We start from the raw sequence: 20,004 nt of genomic DNA on the forward strand, positions 1-20,004 counted from the left end.
TTGAAATTTTTCAATTGTTTTTTCAAAGTGTTTTGCTTCATTGCACCAGCTATGCAACAGTGGTCCTGTTTGAAGCATACATGTTGTCACGGTTCTGGGTCAGTTTCGACCCAGTATTTTGAGTTTTGATTGATTAGTTTATTTTTGAATGTTTGTTGTGGTTTTGGGCGCTATGAGTATTATTATTATTATTATTATTATTATTAGAATTAGAATTCTATGGTTCTGTTTATTCATGTTTAAGGATTTGTTCTCGGTTGTATCTCACGTTTAGTTTAGTTCAGGTTCCATGTGTCATTCTGTCTGTCTCTCAGTGTCAGGTCTGTGTCTTGGTGTAGTGTTCTCGTTTCCTGTTTTATTGTGAAGGTCTGCGTCTCATGTGAGTGTGTTCAGTTTTACCTCTGTCTCGTCTTGTTGATTATTCCCAGCTGTGTCCACCACCTGTGTGTAATTCCCCTGTGTTTCTCTGTGTGTATTTAAGTTGTGTCCTCTGTCATTGTAGTTGCTGGTCCGTCTGTGTTTCCACCCTGCTTCATCTGTGTGTTTCCCTGCAGTCAACCATCATCTGTTTCCGCCCGCTCTCATTCATGTCCAGGTTCGTGTTCTGTAGTTAGTTTGTTCCCAGTTTAGTTTAGTCTTTGCTCCGTTCGCCGTTTGGCCATTTCCTTTTGTGTTTAATAAACCACCCTCACACCTGTACAAGTGCCTGCGTTTGGATCCTCCTTTATTTTCCACACGGCTCATCTCACTCGCCATGACAGTACGGACCAGCCAGATATGGATCCAGCGGCATTCAGCCCACCCAGGGAGCTTCAGGAGGCCGTTATCGACTCTGCTTCTAGATTAATCAACCAGTGGTTAGAGCATGAGGGAGAAGCGTCTCTTTACACTGTGGAAGCCAACCTACAACACCTTATTTCCAGTTACCCCTGGTTATTGGACTCACTGCATCCGCTCGTACAGAATTTTGTTCTTCACGAGCTTCACCTTCACCCTCCCGCCGCTACTGCTCGCCCACTCGCTTCAATGGAGGACGTGCCGTCCGACCGGCCGGACGAGGAATTATCCGGTCCGTCGGAGCCGTCTCCGAGACGAAAGCTATTTTTTGTGTGTCTTCTGAATATAACAATAATTTTTCCGTCTCACCCATGGCCACTGCTCCAAAGACTGCCTTTGCTGAGCCCACATTCAGGGTTAATGACTGTGTTCACGCTGTTGTTTCTAAACCTGGAGTTACTGAGTCAAGCACCACGAGTTTAGGGAATGACTATGTTAGGGGAGCCTTTTCGTCCGCATCGGTTCCTTCAGGTAAAGCAATAAACTTCCCCGAAACAGTTTTTCCTGACCATATCCCCCCATCCACACCTTCACCACAAGTTAATGTGGGGCCTGTAACACAGTTATCAGTTCAGCCAGCAGCCCAGCTGCCCTCAGTTCAGCCAGCAGCCCAGCTGCCCTCAGTTCAGCCAGCCACTCCACCACCTGTTACAACTTCGCCACCTGTAGCTCAGTTGCCACCAGTTCAGCAGCCTACCCACTCGCTCATTCAGCCACCATCCTCACTGTCTCATTCAAAGCAGGGAACACACATCACCACAATATCTGCTGGTTCTCTTAAGCTGGCCATGTCAGAGACAGTTGCTCCCTCTAGGGCCTCCCCAGAGGCTGGGTGTCAGTCACCAACCAACTCTGGACCCCTAGAGGTCAAGACGCCAGCGCCAGCAGCCTCACTGGAGAACTCACCAGAACAGTCTCAGCTCTCAGCACCCCCTGAGAGTTCAAGTGAGTTCACCCGCCCGCCTCTGTCCTCTGCTGAGTGTATTGGGGAACACTTCCAGCCCTCTGAGGACTGCATCCCACTGTTGCTGCCTGAGTCTAGCCACTGTGCTGCTCAGTCCCAGCCAGTGTCCACACTGGCAGAGGTCTCAGTACCTGCTGCTTCAGTGTCTGTTTACACTGGAGGGCCCGAGGAGCCGTCCAGTCTCAAGCCATGTTAGCTGGGGGTTCAGGTGAACCCAGCCAGCGTCCTGCCTCGTCGGCTGGAGGGCCTGAGGAGCCCAGCCAGCCTCAAGTGTCGTCAGCCGGGGGTTCGGGAGAACCCAGCTAGCCTCAAGTGTCGTCTGCTGGAGGGCCCGAGTCGCCCGTCCAGCTTAAAGCCAAGTCAGCTGGTGGGTCCGAGGAGCCCGTCCAGCACCACGCCTCGTCTGCTGGGGGTCCTGGAGGACCCAGCAAGCACATCCTCACGTCTGCTGACGGTCCGGGGAAGTCTGTTCAGCCGTCATCTGCTGAATCATCCCCCGCGACTTCTACATCACCGCCTGCAGCATCACCGCCGTCAGGTTCCGCAGCCATCCCGCTGCCGCCTGGTCCAGCCTCCGTGCCTTCATCCACGCCTGGTCCAGCCTCCGTGCCTTCATCTACGCCTGGTCCAGCCTCAGCTCCGTCTTCGTCTGGTCCAGCTTTGTCTGGTCCAGCTTTGTCTGGTCCAGCTTTGTCTGGTCCAGCTTTGTCTGGTCCAGCTCTGCCTTCGTCTTCGTCTGGTCCTGCCTCGCCTTCGTCTGGTCCTGCCTCGCCTTCGTCTTCGTCTGGTCCTGCCTCATCTGGTCCTGCGGTTGCCACACCGCCGTCATAGCCAGCTCGACCTGTTCCGCTTCGCCTCTGCTGGCCGTTTTCCAGGCCTCCAAGTTGGCATCATGGCCTTCGGGGACGGCCTCCGGACCTGCTCAGTGGCCGCCACTGCCTTCCAAGTGGTCGGCCTCCTGATTGGGTTTGCCTGCGTGGCCACCGTTGCCGTGTGCACGGCCGGCCTCCAGAACTGTCCTCGTCCTTGTGTTGTCGACCCCCGGGTCGACCCCCTGAACTTTTCTTGGACTCTTGTTGAGCTCTAGTTTGGTTTTGTTTTTGATCTGTTTTCCTGTGTTTGTGGGCTGTTTTCTTGTGTTTTTGGACTGGCTTTGGACTCTTGTGCCCCTTGTTTTTGGTTTCGGTATCTTAGAGAAGCCACATGTTCGGGATGTTGAACTTCTTGGCAACTGTGAACATAATAAAATTGCATTATACATTTGAAATAAACACCAGAACAAGGCAAAGAAAGTGAAATTAACTTAATTGAACAAAATAAACCTAAACAGTTGGTATAGCAGCTATTATAACATCATCCCAAAGCTTGACTGATTCACACCATGAAACACGCAGGAAATGTTGAAGTTTTTTACTCACCGCGTTCCAGAAATGATCTGTAGGTCAGCTGGCCCTCAAAACTGATGCACTTCTGTTGCTCTCTGTACTTCACACGCACAGCTCACATCCTTCATGATATGAAAAGGATATTTTTAAATAATTAGATTTACTACAAATACTTACAAAATTGAACAAAACACAGGCACACACAAAACACAAATGGCTTAAGAAACATCTAAAACTGCACACTTGTGCAGACTGCAACCATGTATGCTTTTCAATTCGAGTAAAACACACGTGCTTGCTAAACTAACAGTATGGGCTCAAAATGTGGTCATAAATATTTTGTACTTGTAAATCAGTTTTGTATGTGTAAGAAGAATTTGTGTGTGGACTTAGCCAAAAAAAACCCTGCAAGTTACAAGTACGAATTTTGACCCTATTTTTCTTCCTTTCATCTGATTGGTCAATGTCATGTCAATCACAAATGTAACAATCTTTTTTACACACACACATTCTTTTTACACATACAAATCCTGATTTACAAGTACAAAATATTTATGACCACATTTTGAGCCCATATAACAGCAGTACACATACAAGACTCAGTCCATTAAACACACATGCTCCTAACCAACGATCAGGCGAAAACAGTCGTGTATGTGACTCAGTTCAGAGTAAACCACACGTGCTCTCTAACTGAACAGGTGAAACATCCACAAACGTCAATCCTCGATAAAACACACATATTACTAACAGAACATCAGGTAAAAAAGTCAATTTTCATGACTCAGTTTGGAGTAAAACACGTGCTCACCGACCTTTGGATAAAACATTGGTGCACTGGATTTGCTACAAACACACTACTCAGTCAGTTATCCTACCTAAAGCAGCTATTGAGCAATGCTAAACTTAGTTTAGTGATATATACCTTAATGCTGTCTGTGAGTCTAATGACATTAATTTAGCAGAAGCTAACGTAAGTGTCAACCTTGCCAATTATGCAGCATGTAAGAGCCACAAACTCTCAAGCTGTAATGTTACTCACAGACCTTTCAGATAAACACAAATCCCCCATTTCATCCTAAATTCAATCATTATTGAGCACTTTACTCACTTACCTGGCTCACCTCTGACAGTTGTCTCTGTTCCACTGAGGGATAGTGGGCGTGGTCACCCCATATTACTCCATGGGAATTTCCTCTGTTCTTTTGCTCCAACTCTGGCGGCCAATCGAAATGATTACAATCCAAAATGAGTGAAAATAAAATTAACTCTGGAAAAATTACTCTCCCCATTTTCCTGTGTAATTGTAAGATGGATGATAGCTGAAGTCAAGCGTTTGCTCATTAAGAGCTGTAATTGTAAAAACTTCTTAATTGTTAATAGAACAAAAAAGGAGCAAATAGATGCAAAAGCACAAATATAAAATACTAAACTGTGGAAGTGAAACCTTAAAACAACTTACTGAAATGATGCAATAAAACATGTGTGATGACTTTAACATGTGAAAACCAAGTGAAAGCCAAAGGGAGTGGCAGGGTTAGCATTACGACACATCAAAAGCCAGAGACACAATCCTTTAGGTATTTCATTAAAAGACTTCTTCTGATACATCGAATGAATCTGTTTGGTGATGAAAGTTGGTAGAATCTCTAAATTGTGGATTGACAAAGCATCAGCTGCTAGATGGGTCAAGGTATTTAACTTCCTCTGACGAATCAAAGAAAACCTTTACTGTAATAGATGTTGTAATAGTGTAACAAAATAATATTCATCTACAATTCATCTACACAAACTCTGGCATTGAGTAAACTAAACTTTTTAAAATGTAAAAACACAAAAAACCTCTGAAATGTTTTTAGAATTTTGACAGTGTTTGACAAACTGTTTGAGACATACAGGCGAAAAGTCATGTAACGGCTGTAATACAGCACGACTTTACTAACAACCTGAGGCGTCATGTGAGGTTTGATCCAACATTGAGGTTATTTATATTAATCTATTTTGTTAGCCTTGTGACAGACTGGCAACCTGAGGTGTGCCCTGCCTCAGGTATTCACTTACCCATCCAAATCATTCAATTCTGGGGTTATAATCACTTTTGTCACCTCGGGTCCATAAAATCAAGCAACTAGGCCTTGTTGAAAAAACAGGTTACTGTCAGCAGTTCAGTAAATTCTTCCTTGATACCACCTGTTCATTGAGCCCAGTCATGAAATTTCCTCACTAAATATTCCACAGACAACTGTTAGTGGTATTATAAGAAAGTGGAAGTGACTGGGAGTGACAGCAACTCAGCCACACAGTGGTAGACTGCACAGAGTGGGGTCAACGGACGCTGAGGAGCACAGTGTGCAGAGCTCGCCAACTTTCTGCAGGACAACGCAAAAAATGTCCCCGTGGTGGGATCAATAAAGTCTTATCTTCTTCTTCTAAATGGCTGCAGACCTACAAAATTCACATAGCCTTCAGATTCTCTCTATAACTGTGGATAGAGAGCTTCAGGTTTCTCTGGCCAAGCAGCTGCATTACATCACCGAGCGTAATGCGAAGCATCAGAGCTCTAGAGCCGTGCAGACAAACAAACAAAAACAAAAAACCCAGCCTTTCTATTGGTGGAAAAATGTATATGATATGTGATATGGCAACATGACGTTTGGTTATTCAGGAAGAGGGGCAAGTTTTAGGAGTGACAGCGGCTGGAGAGTGAAAGAAAGAGAGTTTTGAGATGTGAGAGATTTGTGACGTTCAGTGTGTTTGGACTCTAAAGTTAGTGTGTTGTGTAGTCAATGGTTTTGTTGTGTGTGTCAGAACAATGTGGCGACCGCTGAATGTCACAGGTGCTGCTAAAAAGCCAGCAGCGGATAGTGAGGACAGCAGAGAGGGTCACTGGAGGCCCTCTGCACCCGTCTCCCAAATGTACGACAAACACATTATCCAACGTGCGAACAGCATAGTGAAGGACACTCTCCACCCCTCACATGCTGTTCTCCCTCCCTACATCTGCCAGACGGTTTCGCAGCATCAAAACTGTAACGACCAGACAGAGCAAGAGCTTCAACTCACTGATATACACACACACCTCACACACACCTCACAGTACTCATCAAAAGACTCAAAAACAACACAAACAACAATCCACTTCACATTGTCTCGGTCCTGTCTTTGTTTATCGTGCAGTTAGTATTGTATAGTTATCATTATAGTATTGTATAGTCAGTAATTAGTACTTTTTTACCTCTTAATTTTACAGAAATGTAGCACGTTATTTATTTATTATTATTTATATCTTTTGTACACTTACAAATGCACCATGCGGGGCTTGTGGTGAAACAGCATTTCGGTACGTGTATACTGTGTGTACTGTGTGTACTGTGTGTACTGTGTACTGACAATAAAGCTCTTGAATCTTGAATCTTGAAAGACAGATTACAGTGTAAACACTGTCTCTAGGGGGAAACAGGAGCAGTGACACACCTGCTGCTGTCAGCCCTGCAGGTATCAGGCTGTGTTGTTCTCCTTTATCGTGGACAGAAATTATTTTTTGGAGCAGCACAAATAATTTGTGTGACTCTTATCTGATGCAGAGCAGCTGATTGTTCTGTAAATAGTTTGAAATATTTATTTAAAAAACGCCTTGGCTGCATTTTTAGTAAATGTCATGGTCCTGGGTCGGTGACCCAGCGCTTTTAGTTTGTTATCATTTTCTAGATGATTGTTTAGGTTCTGTGTTATATTCGGTCTGCCTCTGAGTCTGCGTCTGTATCTGTCTGTCTATGGTGTCTCCCCATCTGTTTGTGAATCTGTCTGTTTAGTTCAATGTCTTGTCTGGTTCCATGTGTCTGAGTTTCCTGTTTTATTGTGAAGGTCCGTGTCGTATGTGAGTGTGATCAGTTTACGTTTCCCCTGTCCCGTCAGCCCAGATTCCTCCCAGCTGTGTTGCCCTCCTGTCTCTCATCCCCTGATTACTGGTGTGTGTATTTAAGCCCTGTGTGTTTTCCTGCCTGTTGCCGGTTCGTCTGTGTTCCTCCGTGTCAGTCTGTTACCCTGTGTTCCACGGTGTCCTGTTCCTCGTCTGCGTCTCTCTGCTTCTCATCCCTTTGTCATATGCTCCCAGGTCTGTTATTTTTAGTTCTCCCAGTTTAGGTGTCTTTAGTTAATTGTTATGCCCCACTGTTTGTTTGCCACTACACCTCTGTAAATAAAACCACCGGTATCTCATCCACTGCCTGCATCTTGGGTCCTTCTTCCTACTCCACACGGCTCGCCTCGGCAGCCGTGACAGTACGAACCAGCCACTATGGACCCAGCAGCATTCAACCCGCCCAAGGAGCTCCGGGAGGACATTGTTTACTCCGTGGACAAATTAATTAACGCGTGGCTGGAGCACGAGGGGAGAGAATTTCGCCAAGCCGTGGCTAATCGGCTACAGCGCTTGGTTTCTGGTCTCCCCTGGCTGCTCAGCTCACTTCACCCGCTCGCACAGAATTTCATTCTGAACGGACTCCGTCTTCACCCCCCGGCTGCTACCACCCACCCTGCAACTCATGCTTCACTGCCCGGTCCGACAGAGGATGTTCTGCCCGGCCCGTCAACCCAGCCTTCAAGGGGGAAACGGCGCTCACGCTGCCGACGCTCCTCGCCACAGTCGGACCTGGGGATTTCCGAGCGGCCAGCTGTGGTGAGTGGACAGGACAGTATTGTTGGTCTGAACTGTGGGACCGTCTACTCAGGGGTGATGTTCTGTACGGCACAGGACAAAAACTGTTTATCGCCTGAAGCTCAGTTAGCCGCCCGGCCAGAAGCTCAGTTAGCCGCCCGGCCAGAAGCTCAGTTAGCTGCCCGGCCAGAAGCTCAGTTAGCCGCCCGGCCAGAAGCCCAGTCGCCACCTCCGCCACATTCAGCCTCACAATCCAGAGCTCCATTACAGTCACAGCCGGACTTATTACAAACCATGTTACAATCCATAGCCCAGTCAGTAGCTCAGTTGGCAGAAGAATCATCAGCTTTATCCTCCGTTCAGTCTCCAACTTCACCACCGTTGTCATCACAACCATTATGTCAGTCACCTTCAGTTCAGCCTCCTGTTCAGCAGCCACCAGCCCTGCATCCTGTGTCAGTTGCTTCACCTGTAAAACAATATAAGTCAATTCTACCCGAAAGACACTATTCCTCGCCCATCCATTCCAAGCAGAGAGACAAATCTAATAATAATGTCAACATTCCTCAAAGGCTGGCTAGTTCTGAGACTGAGATGCACTCCAGGGCCTCCCCAGAGGCTGGGTTTCAGCCCCCATCAGACTCTGGACCCCTGGAGTTTAAGAAGCCAGCTGAGGACTGCACCCGGCTGTCGCTGCCTGAGCAGGGTCAATGCTCTGCGCAGCTGCAGGCCGCTATGTGTTTGCCAGAGGCCCGCGTGCCTGCTGGTCCTGTTCTGTCCCTGCCAGAGGCCCGCGTGCCTGCTGGTCCTGTTCTGTCCCTGCCAGAGGCCCGTGTGCCTGCTGGTCCTGTTGCGTTCCTGCCAGAGGCCCGTGTGCCTGCTGGTTCTGTTGCGTTCCTGCCAGAGGTCTCCGCACCTGCTGGTTCTGTTCTGTGTGTGCCAGGGGCTCCAGTGCCCACTGGTTCTGAGACTGTTTTTGCTGGGGGGCCCGAGGAGCCCGTCCAGTGTCCTGCCTCGTCAGCTGGGGGGCCCGAGGAGCCCGTCCAGCCTTCTGCCTCGTCAGCTGGGGGGCCCGAGGAGCCCGTCCAGCCTCCTGCCTCGTCAGCTGGGGGGCCCGAGGAGCCCGTCCAGCCATCAGCTGCAGTCTCATCACCCTCGCCTGCTGCAGTCTCATCACCCTCGCCTGCTGCAGCTTCATCATCCTCGCCTGCTGCGGCCTCAGAGTCTTCGGCCTCGCCTGGTCCGGTTTCAGCATCTGCTTCAGCATCGCCTGGTCCGGCTCCAGCATCCTCATCAGCTGCTTCGCCTGGTCCGGCTCCAGCTTCAGCATCCTCATCAGCTGCTTCGCCTGGTCCGGCTCCAGCTTCAGCATCCTCATCAGCTGCTTCGCCTGGTCCGGCCTCCGCTTCAGCATCCTCATCAGCTGCTTCGCCTGGTCCGGCCTCCGCTTCTGCATCCTCATCAGCTGCTTCGCCTGGTCCGGCCTCCGCTTCTGCTTCAGCCTCTTCGCCTGGTCCAGCCTCCGCATCCTCATCATCCTCGTCTGGTCCAGCCTCCGCATCCTCATCATCCTCGTCTGGTCCAGCCTCCGTGTCTTCATCCTCATCAGCGTCGCCTGGTCCAACTTCAGCTTCAGCATCAGCATCGCCTGGTCCAACTTCAGCATTAGCATCGCCTGGTCCAGCTTCTGCTTCAGCGTCCTCATCAGCTTCGTCTGGTCCAGCCTCCGCTTCCGCCTCGTCTGGTCCAGCCTCCACTTCGCCTGGGGCTGCAGGGGCCACGCAGCCTTCAGGTCCCCTACTACCACCTCCACATCGTCGGTCATCTGCCAGGCCGCTTGTTGGGCATCTCCGCCACCGTGGACGCCCTCCTGAACGCCCTCCTGAACGCCGCCACTGCCTTCCGCGTGGCCGGCCTCCGGACTTGTTTCCACGCCGCTTTTGCTGTCCGCACGGTCGGCCCCCAGGACTGTTTCCACGCCGCTGTTGCCGTCTGCACAGTCGGCCCCCAGAACTGTTTCCACGCCGCTGTTGCCGTCTGCACGGTCGGCCCCCAGAACTGTTTCCGCGCCACTGCCTACTGCGTGGCCGGCATCCGGACCTGCCCCGCTGCCATTCGCATGGTCGGCCTCCTGAACTTGGCCATCTGGGCCTTTTTGGACTCTGTCCCTCCGTCCTGGGCCCCCTCCGCCCGCCCTGGTCGCGTCCTTTTCTGTTTTGTTTTGGTCTGTTTTTGTGTTTCTGCTGGGCTGTCTGGGGCCAGCCCTTGAGGGGGTACTGTCATGGTCCTGGGTCAGTGACCCAGCGCTTTTAGTTTGTTATCATTTTCTAGATGATTGTTTAGGTTCTGTGTTATATTCGGTCTGCCTCTGAGTCTGCGTCTGTATCTGTCTGTCTATGGTGTCTCCCCATCTGTTTGTGAATCTGTCTGTTTAGTTCAATGTCTTGTCTGGTTCCATGTGTCTGAGTTTCCTGTTTTATTGTGAAGGTCCGTGTCGTATGTGAGTGTGATCAGTTTACGTTTCCCCTGTCCCGTCAGCCCAGATTCCTCCCAGCTGTGTTGCCCTCTTGTCTCTCATCCCCTGATTACTGGTGTGTGTATTTAAGCCCTGTGTGTTTTCCTGCCTGTTGCCGGTTCGTCTGTGTAACTCCGTGTCAGTCTGTTACCCTGTGTTCCACGGTGTCCTGTTCCTCGTCTGCGTCTCTCTGCTTCTCATCCCGTTGTCATATGCTCCCAGGTCTGTTATTTTTAGTTCTCCCAGTTTAGGTGTCTTTAGTTAATTGTTATGCCCCACTGTTTGTTTGCCACTACACCTCTGTAAATAAAACCACCGGTATCTCATCCACTGCCTGCATCTTGGGTCCTTCTTCCAACTCCACACGGCTCGCCTCGGCAGCCGTGACAGTAAACAGCTGCAAAAAACTTTGTTGTTTGCAAAACTCGGTTACTTTTTGAAGAAGTAACTAGTAATTATAATTAATTACTTTTTCAATGTAACCTGCCCAACATTGGTGATTATATTCTGTATTTTGCAGACAGAGTTACAGGACTCTCTCTCAGACCACAGCAGGAGCTTCACACAGACTCATACGAGTCAGAGCTTCATGTGTGTTTTCAAAATTAGAGTTCAAGTTATTTTTTTTACTTCCAATAGTGTTAACATGCTACAGGTCATGAACAAGATTGTTTAAAATTTTCATTGTAAGTGGGCTAAAGCACTTAATTAAAAGTAGTCTAACAGAAATGTAAATGCTGTAACTGCACTCTTGGAGTAATTTTGCTCAGTCAGCCACTCCTGGGAAGGTTCACCACTGTTGTGTGTTTTCGCCATGATGGGTCTCACCGTGGTTCACTGGAGTCCCACAGCTTTATAACAGCATTATAACATTTTCCAGACTGATCAAGCTCAGTTACTTCGTTTCTGGTTGTTCCTAAACGTCTTGGATCACAGAACAGGTGTGACAGTAATCAGGCCTGGGTGTGGCTAGAGAACTTGGACTCAGCTTTCCAAAGACGTGTGACTGTACACCACAGTTAATTTATGTTATAAAATCAATACATTAATATTTAAATTTGTTTGATTATCAGAAACATTTACGTGTGAAAAATATACTTAAAATAGGAAATCAGGAGGGGGGTAAACACTTTTTACACCACCGTGTCAAGAGTCAGTGGAACTGGTCCAAAATCACAACTAAAACATGCTATGACAGTATAGCATGTTTAATATGGGTGAGAATATTAAAGCAGCATGAAGCCATGTTTGACACTTTCCATTAATACGGTTAACGAGGCTGTCGGAGTGACATTTATTTGTCAGTACACAATGTTGTTTTCAAGAAATACTGACTGGGACATTTGAAGCAGTCCACTGTGATCAAAGTTGTCACAAACAAGCTGCTGCTGATCTGCTCTGCACTGACAATATCTCCCTACACTAAGTCGAAAATCAATTCTAATTGAACGCTCCACAACAATCCATACTATCACTAAGCCCAAGTGACCAGCCAGCTACATCATTACTCCATCTAAGGCTGCTCTGCAGCTGTCTCAGCATACAGCCGGACTCTGATCAAAGAGGACTTTTGCTTAAGGAAGACTATAATTATAGTTTTATACTTTTTATTCTGTAGTCATTTATTTACCATAATGATTACAGGAAAGCAAACAGCAGACTCTACTGTGGTCAAACTGAGAAATAATGAAGCTGATTTAATTCACAACACATAAAAATAGACCATGATGTCCTAGAATGGAATATGTATGAACTCAACAAAATATCTATTTTTCCGTTGTCGCATTGTTAGGTAAGCAGCACATAAGAGCACACAAATACCTACACATGCATTGTGTTTACAATAATAAACACAAGGTACGCTAACCCTGTGTTTCTAAAACTGACAGTCACTGTAACTGATTAAGCTTTTTATTCTCTGTTAGATGATGGACTTCCCTCCATGTGTCGTCAGCATGGAGGGGTTTATGTGGTCCCAGAGGCTCTGTCATTTGGGGCGTTTGCTCCTTGGTAGGGACTCTCAAGGCAAACTGGTTCTGGGTAAGGACAGCTTGTCCATAACAAAAACCATGTTCGTACATAAGGATGCCCGTGGTAGCAGGCCACCCTAGGTCACAAGTTGATCTACGGTCATATGTTCTGGACCCTGAAGTGAAGACAGCAGCTGAGGTGGATGCTGGACAAGCCTGGCACACATAAATGTATGGTGAGGGTGTTCTGGGAATGCCTGGCAGAGGCCCTCTGTCCACAAGATTTTGAAGTCCCACCACCAGCAGTACTTCACTTCGTTCCGAGGGAGGCTGAGGACACTGAATCCCAACGGACCATGTCCATTCATCAGGTGGCTGGTGCCTGTCATAATGATAGTCCCTATACTAGATTGTGGCAACCAGAGGTTAAGGTAACCATCAAGCTGAAGGAGGTGTTGTGGGGGACTGTAGGGTGTACTTCAGCTAAGGGGATCACCCTCCTCAGCCTCCAGAGGAAGGTCTATGCCAGGGTGCCAGTGAGTCCATTGGTTGATTCATTAGTCAACCACCGGATCCAAGAGGCACAATGTGGAGACTGACACATGGATTGGGACAGCATTTGCAGTAATGTGCAACACTGCATGGGTCCATCATGGTAAAGAGAAAGCTGTGCATAAACGCAAAGCTGTCAATTTACCAGTACATCGTCGTCCCCATACCCGCACCTATCCCCACGAGCTGTGGGCATCAACTGAAAGAATTACAAGTTAATTTTTTCCCAAAGGGTGACTGGCCTCTGTCTTAAGGACAGGGCGAAGAGTTCAGTTATTTGAGAGGGGCTCAGAGTAGAGCCTCTACTCGCCCTCATCACAAGGAGCTAATCGAGGTAGTTTGGGCATCTGACTAGGACACCTCCCGGGTGAGCTGTTGGGACATGTCCAACTGAAAACTAAAGAAATGTTTTATATTTTTGTGCTCATCATATTCTAGCAGATCGAAAGATCTTAACTACTGATTCTCTATGAAAGAGAAATAAGGATTTGAATTTTGTGGTACATAATTCTACACTTCTGTTATAGTGTTACTGTCTTTACTTGGCTACATAATGAGTTGTAACCCAAACCATGAGCAAAAAGACTGCAGCTAAAGGTTATGAACAGGAGCATTTTTGCATCTGGCCTTATGCATGGGTGATTCACTTTCAGGAGAAATTAAAAGGGTCAAATTCAATTCAATTAAAATCCTCAGGCACACAATTTAATGAAATGTTATGAAACCTAACACTGAAAAACATCTTTGTGACACGTAGTTGTAAAGTTTCCTCCTTCCATCGCTTTTGCCAGCAGAACTGTACTGAAATAAAAGTTCATGCTAAATACTGTGTTAAGATTTGAATTATATATTTTGAATGCGTATTTGCTGATTATATTGTTTTAATATAAGAAAGGCCTAACTCTGAGTACACTCTGTGCCAGAAAGTGCTGACAGGAAACTTTTGCAGAAGCGTGCTTTTGCAGCTAGAATGAAGTGAAAGTGAAAGCAACTAGGCTGTTTGATCATGTGGTGTGACGTGAGAGCAAGTATATAAATAACCAGGCTTCTGTTTGTGCTTCAGACCTTGGGTTGTGTGTTATGAGAAAGGTCTCCATATCCGGATATGTAAAATAAAGATCATTTTTAAAGTAAAAAGACCACTTTTGAGCCTTGTGTCTTTTTGGCCCTAAGAATCTAAAAGAACTGTTTTTAACACTTGGTGCCGTGACCCGGATTCTTGTGCGGCTGAGGCGACTAATTTGGACCTTAAGGTACGATCTGATATGAGGTGGACAACAGACCGGTCTAAAAGAGGATAGGAAAGCGCAAGCCTGTTGAAAATACAGCAAAACACACCACTAATGAAAACTGATTAGACAGAGCTTTAACCACACTTATATCCATTGATGTAGATCATAATCTTGAGCTTATATAGTGTTCTGCGTTCTTCATGCAGCACTTTCTCCTCCCTGTTCATGAAGGACAGTCCAGTGTATCCTATGCTAAGGGAAGCAACAAAGGAAGCATTGAAGCTCCTTTCCTTAGTATTTGGAGAACTGGAACAGCTCTTATTATGGCAGTCACACAGATACTTCTGGGTCACGTCTCTCAGTGATGAACCTTTCTAGGTTCTATCGGGGTTCTCTGTCACCAAGTGCTGAGCCACAGTCCTACAAAACCACTGCAGTCCTCTTTGTAATGTTGACAGGCACTGGTTTGAACTGGTGCTGTATAAATAAGTAACTGTATAAGTGAACTGAAATGAGTTTATACTGATATTTAATTTTTTCAAGGTAACTTATGCAGAGAAATAGTTTAAAAGGCCTGGTTTAACATGACAAACCAAACATGATCTTTCTGAGGGATTTCATTTCCTGTTTGGCTTTAAAAGTCACTTATCTGGAAAACAAAGTCCCAATCTGTAAGAATGACTTCTGCTATGAGTAAGTGGAACTATAACATTAGCACATTAAAGCTGTTTATAGACCCCCAAGTGTTAATGTGACTGTGAGGGCCACGTCTCCTGCTCCCAGGAAGCCACAACTGACATATGAATGTTCTACTTACCCCGTTTCTGCATGAAACTGAAAAGGTCATCGAGAAACTCTTTGCGTTTTTCATCATCATCCAGTTCGTATAACTGAAAAAAAGAAAGAACAAAATATCAAAATCATTTCTTCAACATTGATTAATCGTTGATGATGCCCCCTGAACAGTGAGGACGGCCCCATCAAGAAATTCTGATTCATCCTGAACACAGTGAGTGTATCTCATGGGTTTAACATGCACCGTCAATAAAAAATATGTTATTATTTATGGCCATAAACAGCTTCCAGCTCTACATGTCCCAGATCTACAGTAAACAATATGTCAGGTTTTTCTGTTCTGTTTAAATATATCTAACTTATTACAAAATACGGGCAGTTAGCACAAGCATGCTAAGATAATGAGGCTGTAATTTTCCTGTGTGTTTCTATTATTTCTAATGTTTTGCCCTATTTATTTACTAAACTACTAAATTACTTTACTAAAAATATCATAAACATATTGTCCAGATTCCATCCATCCATTCGCTACCGCTTATCCTTTTCAGGGTCGCGGGGGGCGCTGGAGCCTATCCCAGCTGTCATAGGGCGAGAGGTGGGGTACACCCTGGACAGGTCGCCAGTCTGTCGCAGGGCCAACACACAGGGACAGACAACCATTCACACTCACATTCACTCGCACATTCACACCTAGTGGCAATTTGAATTATCCAATTAACCTATCCCTACAAACTGCATGTCTTTGGACGGTGGGAGGAAGCCGGAGTACCCGGAGAGAACCCACGCAAACACGGGGAGAACATGCAAACTCCACACAGAAAGACCCCGGCCTGATGGTGGAATTGAACTCAGGACCTTCTTGCTGTGCGGCAACAGTGCTAACCACCGTGCCGCCTTATTGTCCAGATTGATTTTTTAATTAATTAATTAATTTTCATTAATTTTCCTTCTCTGTCACTGTTGCTCCTTTGTAGGCATAAACCATCATGTTTCCTAAACCAGCGGTTTTGTTGCCTAAACTGCTGCAGTGAAAAATGACATTTGAAACAGAAAAAAGATTCAAAATAGGAAAAAGAAATTCAGTGATTACACAGAATAAGGTGCTACATGAATCTGTACAATAGTTTACAGCATGTGTGGTCATGCTTCTTGCACTGCCAGGGATTCAAACAGAGATTCACAAGCTTAAAAAAAGGCAACTGACTTATTCAGGTTTGCAAAGATGTTTGACCTCTCATCTAAGAGACTGAGACATTTAACCCCTGGTGGGAGGTGTCCCCTGGAGTTGGTCTGTGGTGTAAAGGACTATGGACGTTTTAGGAAAGGCCGTCCAAATAACTGAGTTCAGGTGTTCCAATATTTCCACTGAACGAAGGACCAGAAGACTCATGCGCATCAAAATAAAGAACTTTGTGCTTCAATAATGAATAAAATATCATTAGTAAATTAATTTGGCAAAGTCTTTTAACATCTATCAAACATTAATCAGGTAATTCGTTATTTAAAAACTTAATTTGAAATAAAAGCATCAACAATGATTTATTATGTATAAAATGAATTATTAATCCATTAATAATTACTTCAAATCAAAAATATATTTCACAAAACAGAATTTAAAAGATTTGAAAGTCTTTAATTTTCCACTCTTCATTGTCAAATCCATCTCTTTTTCCTGTTAGCTGAACATATGAGTGCAAATGTTCCCACATGTCTAATGATAAAGGGATGGTTACAGTGAAAGCTGTCACTCCTGTCAGTACAGACGACACTGATGATTTAAGTTCATTTGTTTTAATTACACACGAGCGCGCATTCACTCTCAGCTGGACACAGATAACTATCCAGGGTCATGCTCAGTTAATCCAGCCTCTAACGTTGGATTTTAGTTCAGTATATTGCAGTGAGGAGATTTCTCAGTTTATTACCTACAGTAACTATACTTAGTCAGATATGTGACAAACATACAGATAATGGATTTTAGTTATTAATAAAACATGAAAACCAAACCTGACACTGATTCTCTCTGAATGCTCTGTGCCCACAGAGGCCCTGAGTGATGTGATGTACACGTGTGAGTAATGTGGAAATCATTTTCATAAAGTTGGACTGTTAGGTTCACTGACGTTTGGATTTTTAGTTGATTGTTGTGTGTGTTGATGTGTTTGTTGATAACATCGGGGACTTCTTAGAGAGATGAGGATACATCCATATCTAGGGATGGGTACCGGTATCCGTTGCCATGATGGCACCGGTTCTGACATAAACGGTAGTAACCAGACCGAAAAGCAGCGCACATTTCGGTGCTTTTTTTCCCCTGAGCTGTGATACACTTTAGATTCTAGCCAATCATTTTACGTTTCCGAGGATAGTAGGCGGGGCCAGGTATGTCCGTTCTTTTAGAGCAGAGCTACAGATTAAAAATGTCCAAGGCGAAGCGGTCAAAGTCTGGCTGTAAAAGTCTGTGCAAACTCAGCGGCCTGCAACAAGTGCTTTAAGCTGATACTGTGATACTGTCAAAGGAGGTAACACCTCGAATCTGATGAAACACCTGGCGACGCATAGCGGGGTTTTTTTAAAGCCGAGAAATGCGCCGTATTTGATAGCTTGCTGCGAGACCTCACACCGAGCACATCTACTGCGGGTGTGGTGCCTGTTATCGGACCCGGAGTTAGCAACATCCCCCAAAAACCCGAAGAGGAGAGTCCTGGCCCCTAGCCCTGCCAGTGTAGCAGAAATGATGAGGATGATGATGCAGCAGCAGCCGTTCTTCTCTGCGTGAGTAGCTTAATGTTGTTCGTGTGTAATTTACGTTGAGTAGGCTAACCACGTTATTACATTAATGCATGTAAGGTGAACTAGCAAACATCATCATAGCTACATGCGGCTGTCTTCTTGTTTGATGGCAGATACTCCCTTCACCCTGGCCAAAAAGGCTAAAATGACCAAAGAAAAAGTGGAAAACAGTTAAACATGAGAGGTTTTTGGACAAAGTTTGTGTTTTTTCCATTGTTTAAGCACTGCTTCCAGCCAAGAGTGATACCATATATGCCCTATAGCTGCAGAAAAGGCTAACATTGTTATCTTTTTACAAAAAAAACAGCTACACATGAGAGGTTTTTGGACCAATTTTGTGTTCTCCATTCTTTAAGCACCGGTTCGAGCACCGTTTAAGCACCGGCACCGTTTCAAAAGTACCGGTTTGGCACCGGTATCGGATAAAACCTAAACGATACCCATCCCTATCCATATCTGTTCCATAGCACAGTCACAGAGGACGTTACAGCTTTTTGGCATCAGGCTCCGACTCAGGAAAACCTTCAACCTCGACTTCATGCAGGAGAGACTGAATCCTGACTCTGCCTCTTCTTTACCTCCTGATCTCGTTCTTCTTTATCCCACCATTGAAATCATTCCAACAGAGTCATTAAGAAGGACACATTTAAACTTTTACCTGCTTCATGACTTTGATATTCTGAAGTTAAACTCAGTTTAAACAATTTTTCCATTCTGCATTATGTTCACTATTTTTACATACAGATAACGTGAATATGAATACTGAACTTGTTTAGTTACAAATTTAGCAGACTTCAAAGAATGTCCCCATCCAGCTAAACTGGTATCAGTTTCCCAGCTTTTGAATTCCAATCTAAGGGACTGTCTGAGCTTAGTTTTGGTGTTAAAGAAGAACGCCTGGCTCAGTGACAAATGTGTCTGACATGTCTGACTGGTCCAGGTCCTGGAAGTGTAAGGAGGTTGGAAATAAAATCGTCTGGACTTCTTGAAGTTTCTTTACCTCTCAGCCAAGAAACGTCTTCAGTTCTAAAACCAAATGGTGGAGTCTCAGGTATTTAAACTAGGGCTAAATATGTAACTTACCTTCTTACGTAGGAGCTTCCTAGTGTCTCAACTATTTAAAAAACCATTTGTTCCTGTTTGATTTTGGGTTTATCTGAGCAGATCTCTTGGCTTTTATTATGCAGTCACGGTCTTGTTTACTTGTTTTTGACTTCTCACAACTTTCACCATAACACACTGGATATAGGAGGATGATGATGTATTTATAACAAAAATAAACTTGTGTTTTAACCTCTTGGGAGATGAGATATGAGATGTGACAATATCGTTTATATCGATATAGTCTATGTTACTTTATAATTATACTTGTGGAGCCGCTAGTTTGCCTCTCTTTTGTCCACTTTTGTCTCTACGCTGTGTTACTCGGCCTCGCCTCTCCATCACTGAACACAGCTCCCCCTCCCCCATCGCTTCACCTGCAGGCAACAACAAGATGGACGCGGCAGCTATCAAAGAGGAGCTGCTTGGTAATAATAAAACATTTGGAGATTATTATTCTAGTGCTGTCAGCATTACTCTTGTTAAAATGACGTTAACGCCATAGCTGCATTAACGCAGCAAATACTGTAGTAGGGCTGCCACAAACCATTATTTTGATAGTCGACTAGTCACCCCCTGTGAAAGCAGGGGCGGATGAAGACCCTTTCTGGATGGATTTAATGGCAACGAACCACGGACGGTACCAACGATGAATAGATCAACCAGCATTGCTAATAATGGACCATCAATGATGGTAGGAAAGAAGCTGCAGAACTGCATTTGTGGCTGGTCAAAACTAACAACTGACATGGGCCTTAAAATCCACAAAGGCAGGAAGAAGTAAAATGGTAAATGGTCTGTATTTGTATAGCGCTTTACTTGGTCCTAAGGACCCCAAAGCGCTTTACACTTTACACAATCATCCACACATTCACACACAGAAGAAGTGCCTCAGCGAGCTGAGAAAGGGGCCTCGCATTGACACATACTTTTTAAAAAGTAAGTCAAATCAGTCGATTGAAGTCCAGAGGCAGGAGAATCCCCACAGTCCTCCGGGTATCAGCACCCTGATCGAAGTCCATTGTCGTACAAACAGTCTTAGAGAAGCCCATAAAGAGCCTGGGATGGTGGTACAATGCAGACCTCAATGATACGTGGCAACTAGAACAACTAAGGCAGAACTTGGCTGATGACCTCCAGCGGATTAACAACACTGCACTCCCAGGGAAACTGAAGCTCTGGTGCTTCCAGTTTGGGTTATTA

The 20,004-nt window shown here is 45.5% G+C and overlaps 1 protein-coding gene across 1 annotated transcript in view; it reads right to left on the minus strand.

Annotated features, from left to right (window-relative positions):
* Positions 1–20,004, minus strand: part of arid3c (AT rich interactive domain 3C (BRIGHT-like)) — an 82,623-nt gene that overhangs the window by 25,644 nt on the left and 36,975 nt on the right. The window contains exon 3 of the mRNA XM_085367756.1: positions 14,930–15,002. Within this exon, the coding sequence (XP_085223882.1) occupies positions 14,930–15,002 (73 nt within the window). The remainder of the gene's footprint in view (positions 1–14,929; positions 15,003–20,004) is intronic.

Source organism: Diplotaxodon limnothrissa, linkage group LG12 (genome assembly GCF_057381915.1).
Source record: "Diplotaxodon limnothrissa isolate DT_005_m linkage group LG12, D_limnothrissa_male_GT1.1, whole genome shotgun sequence".
Classification (NCBI taxonomy): Eukaryota; Metazoa; Chordata; class Actinopteri; order Cichliformes; family Cichlidae; genus Diplotaxodon; species Diplotaxodon limnothrissa.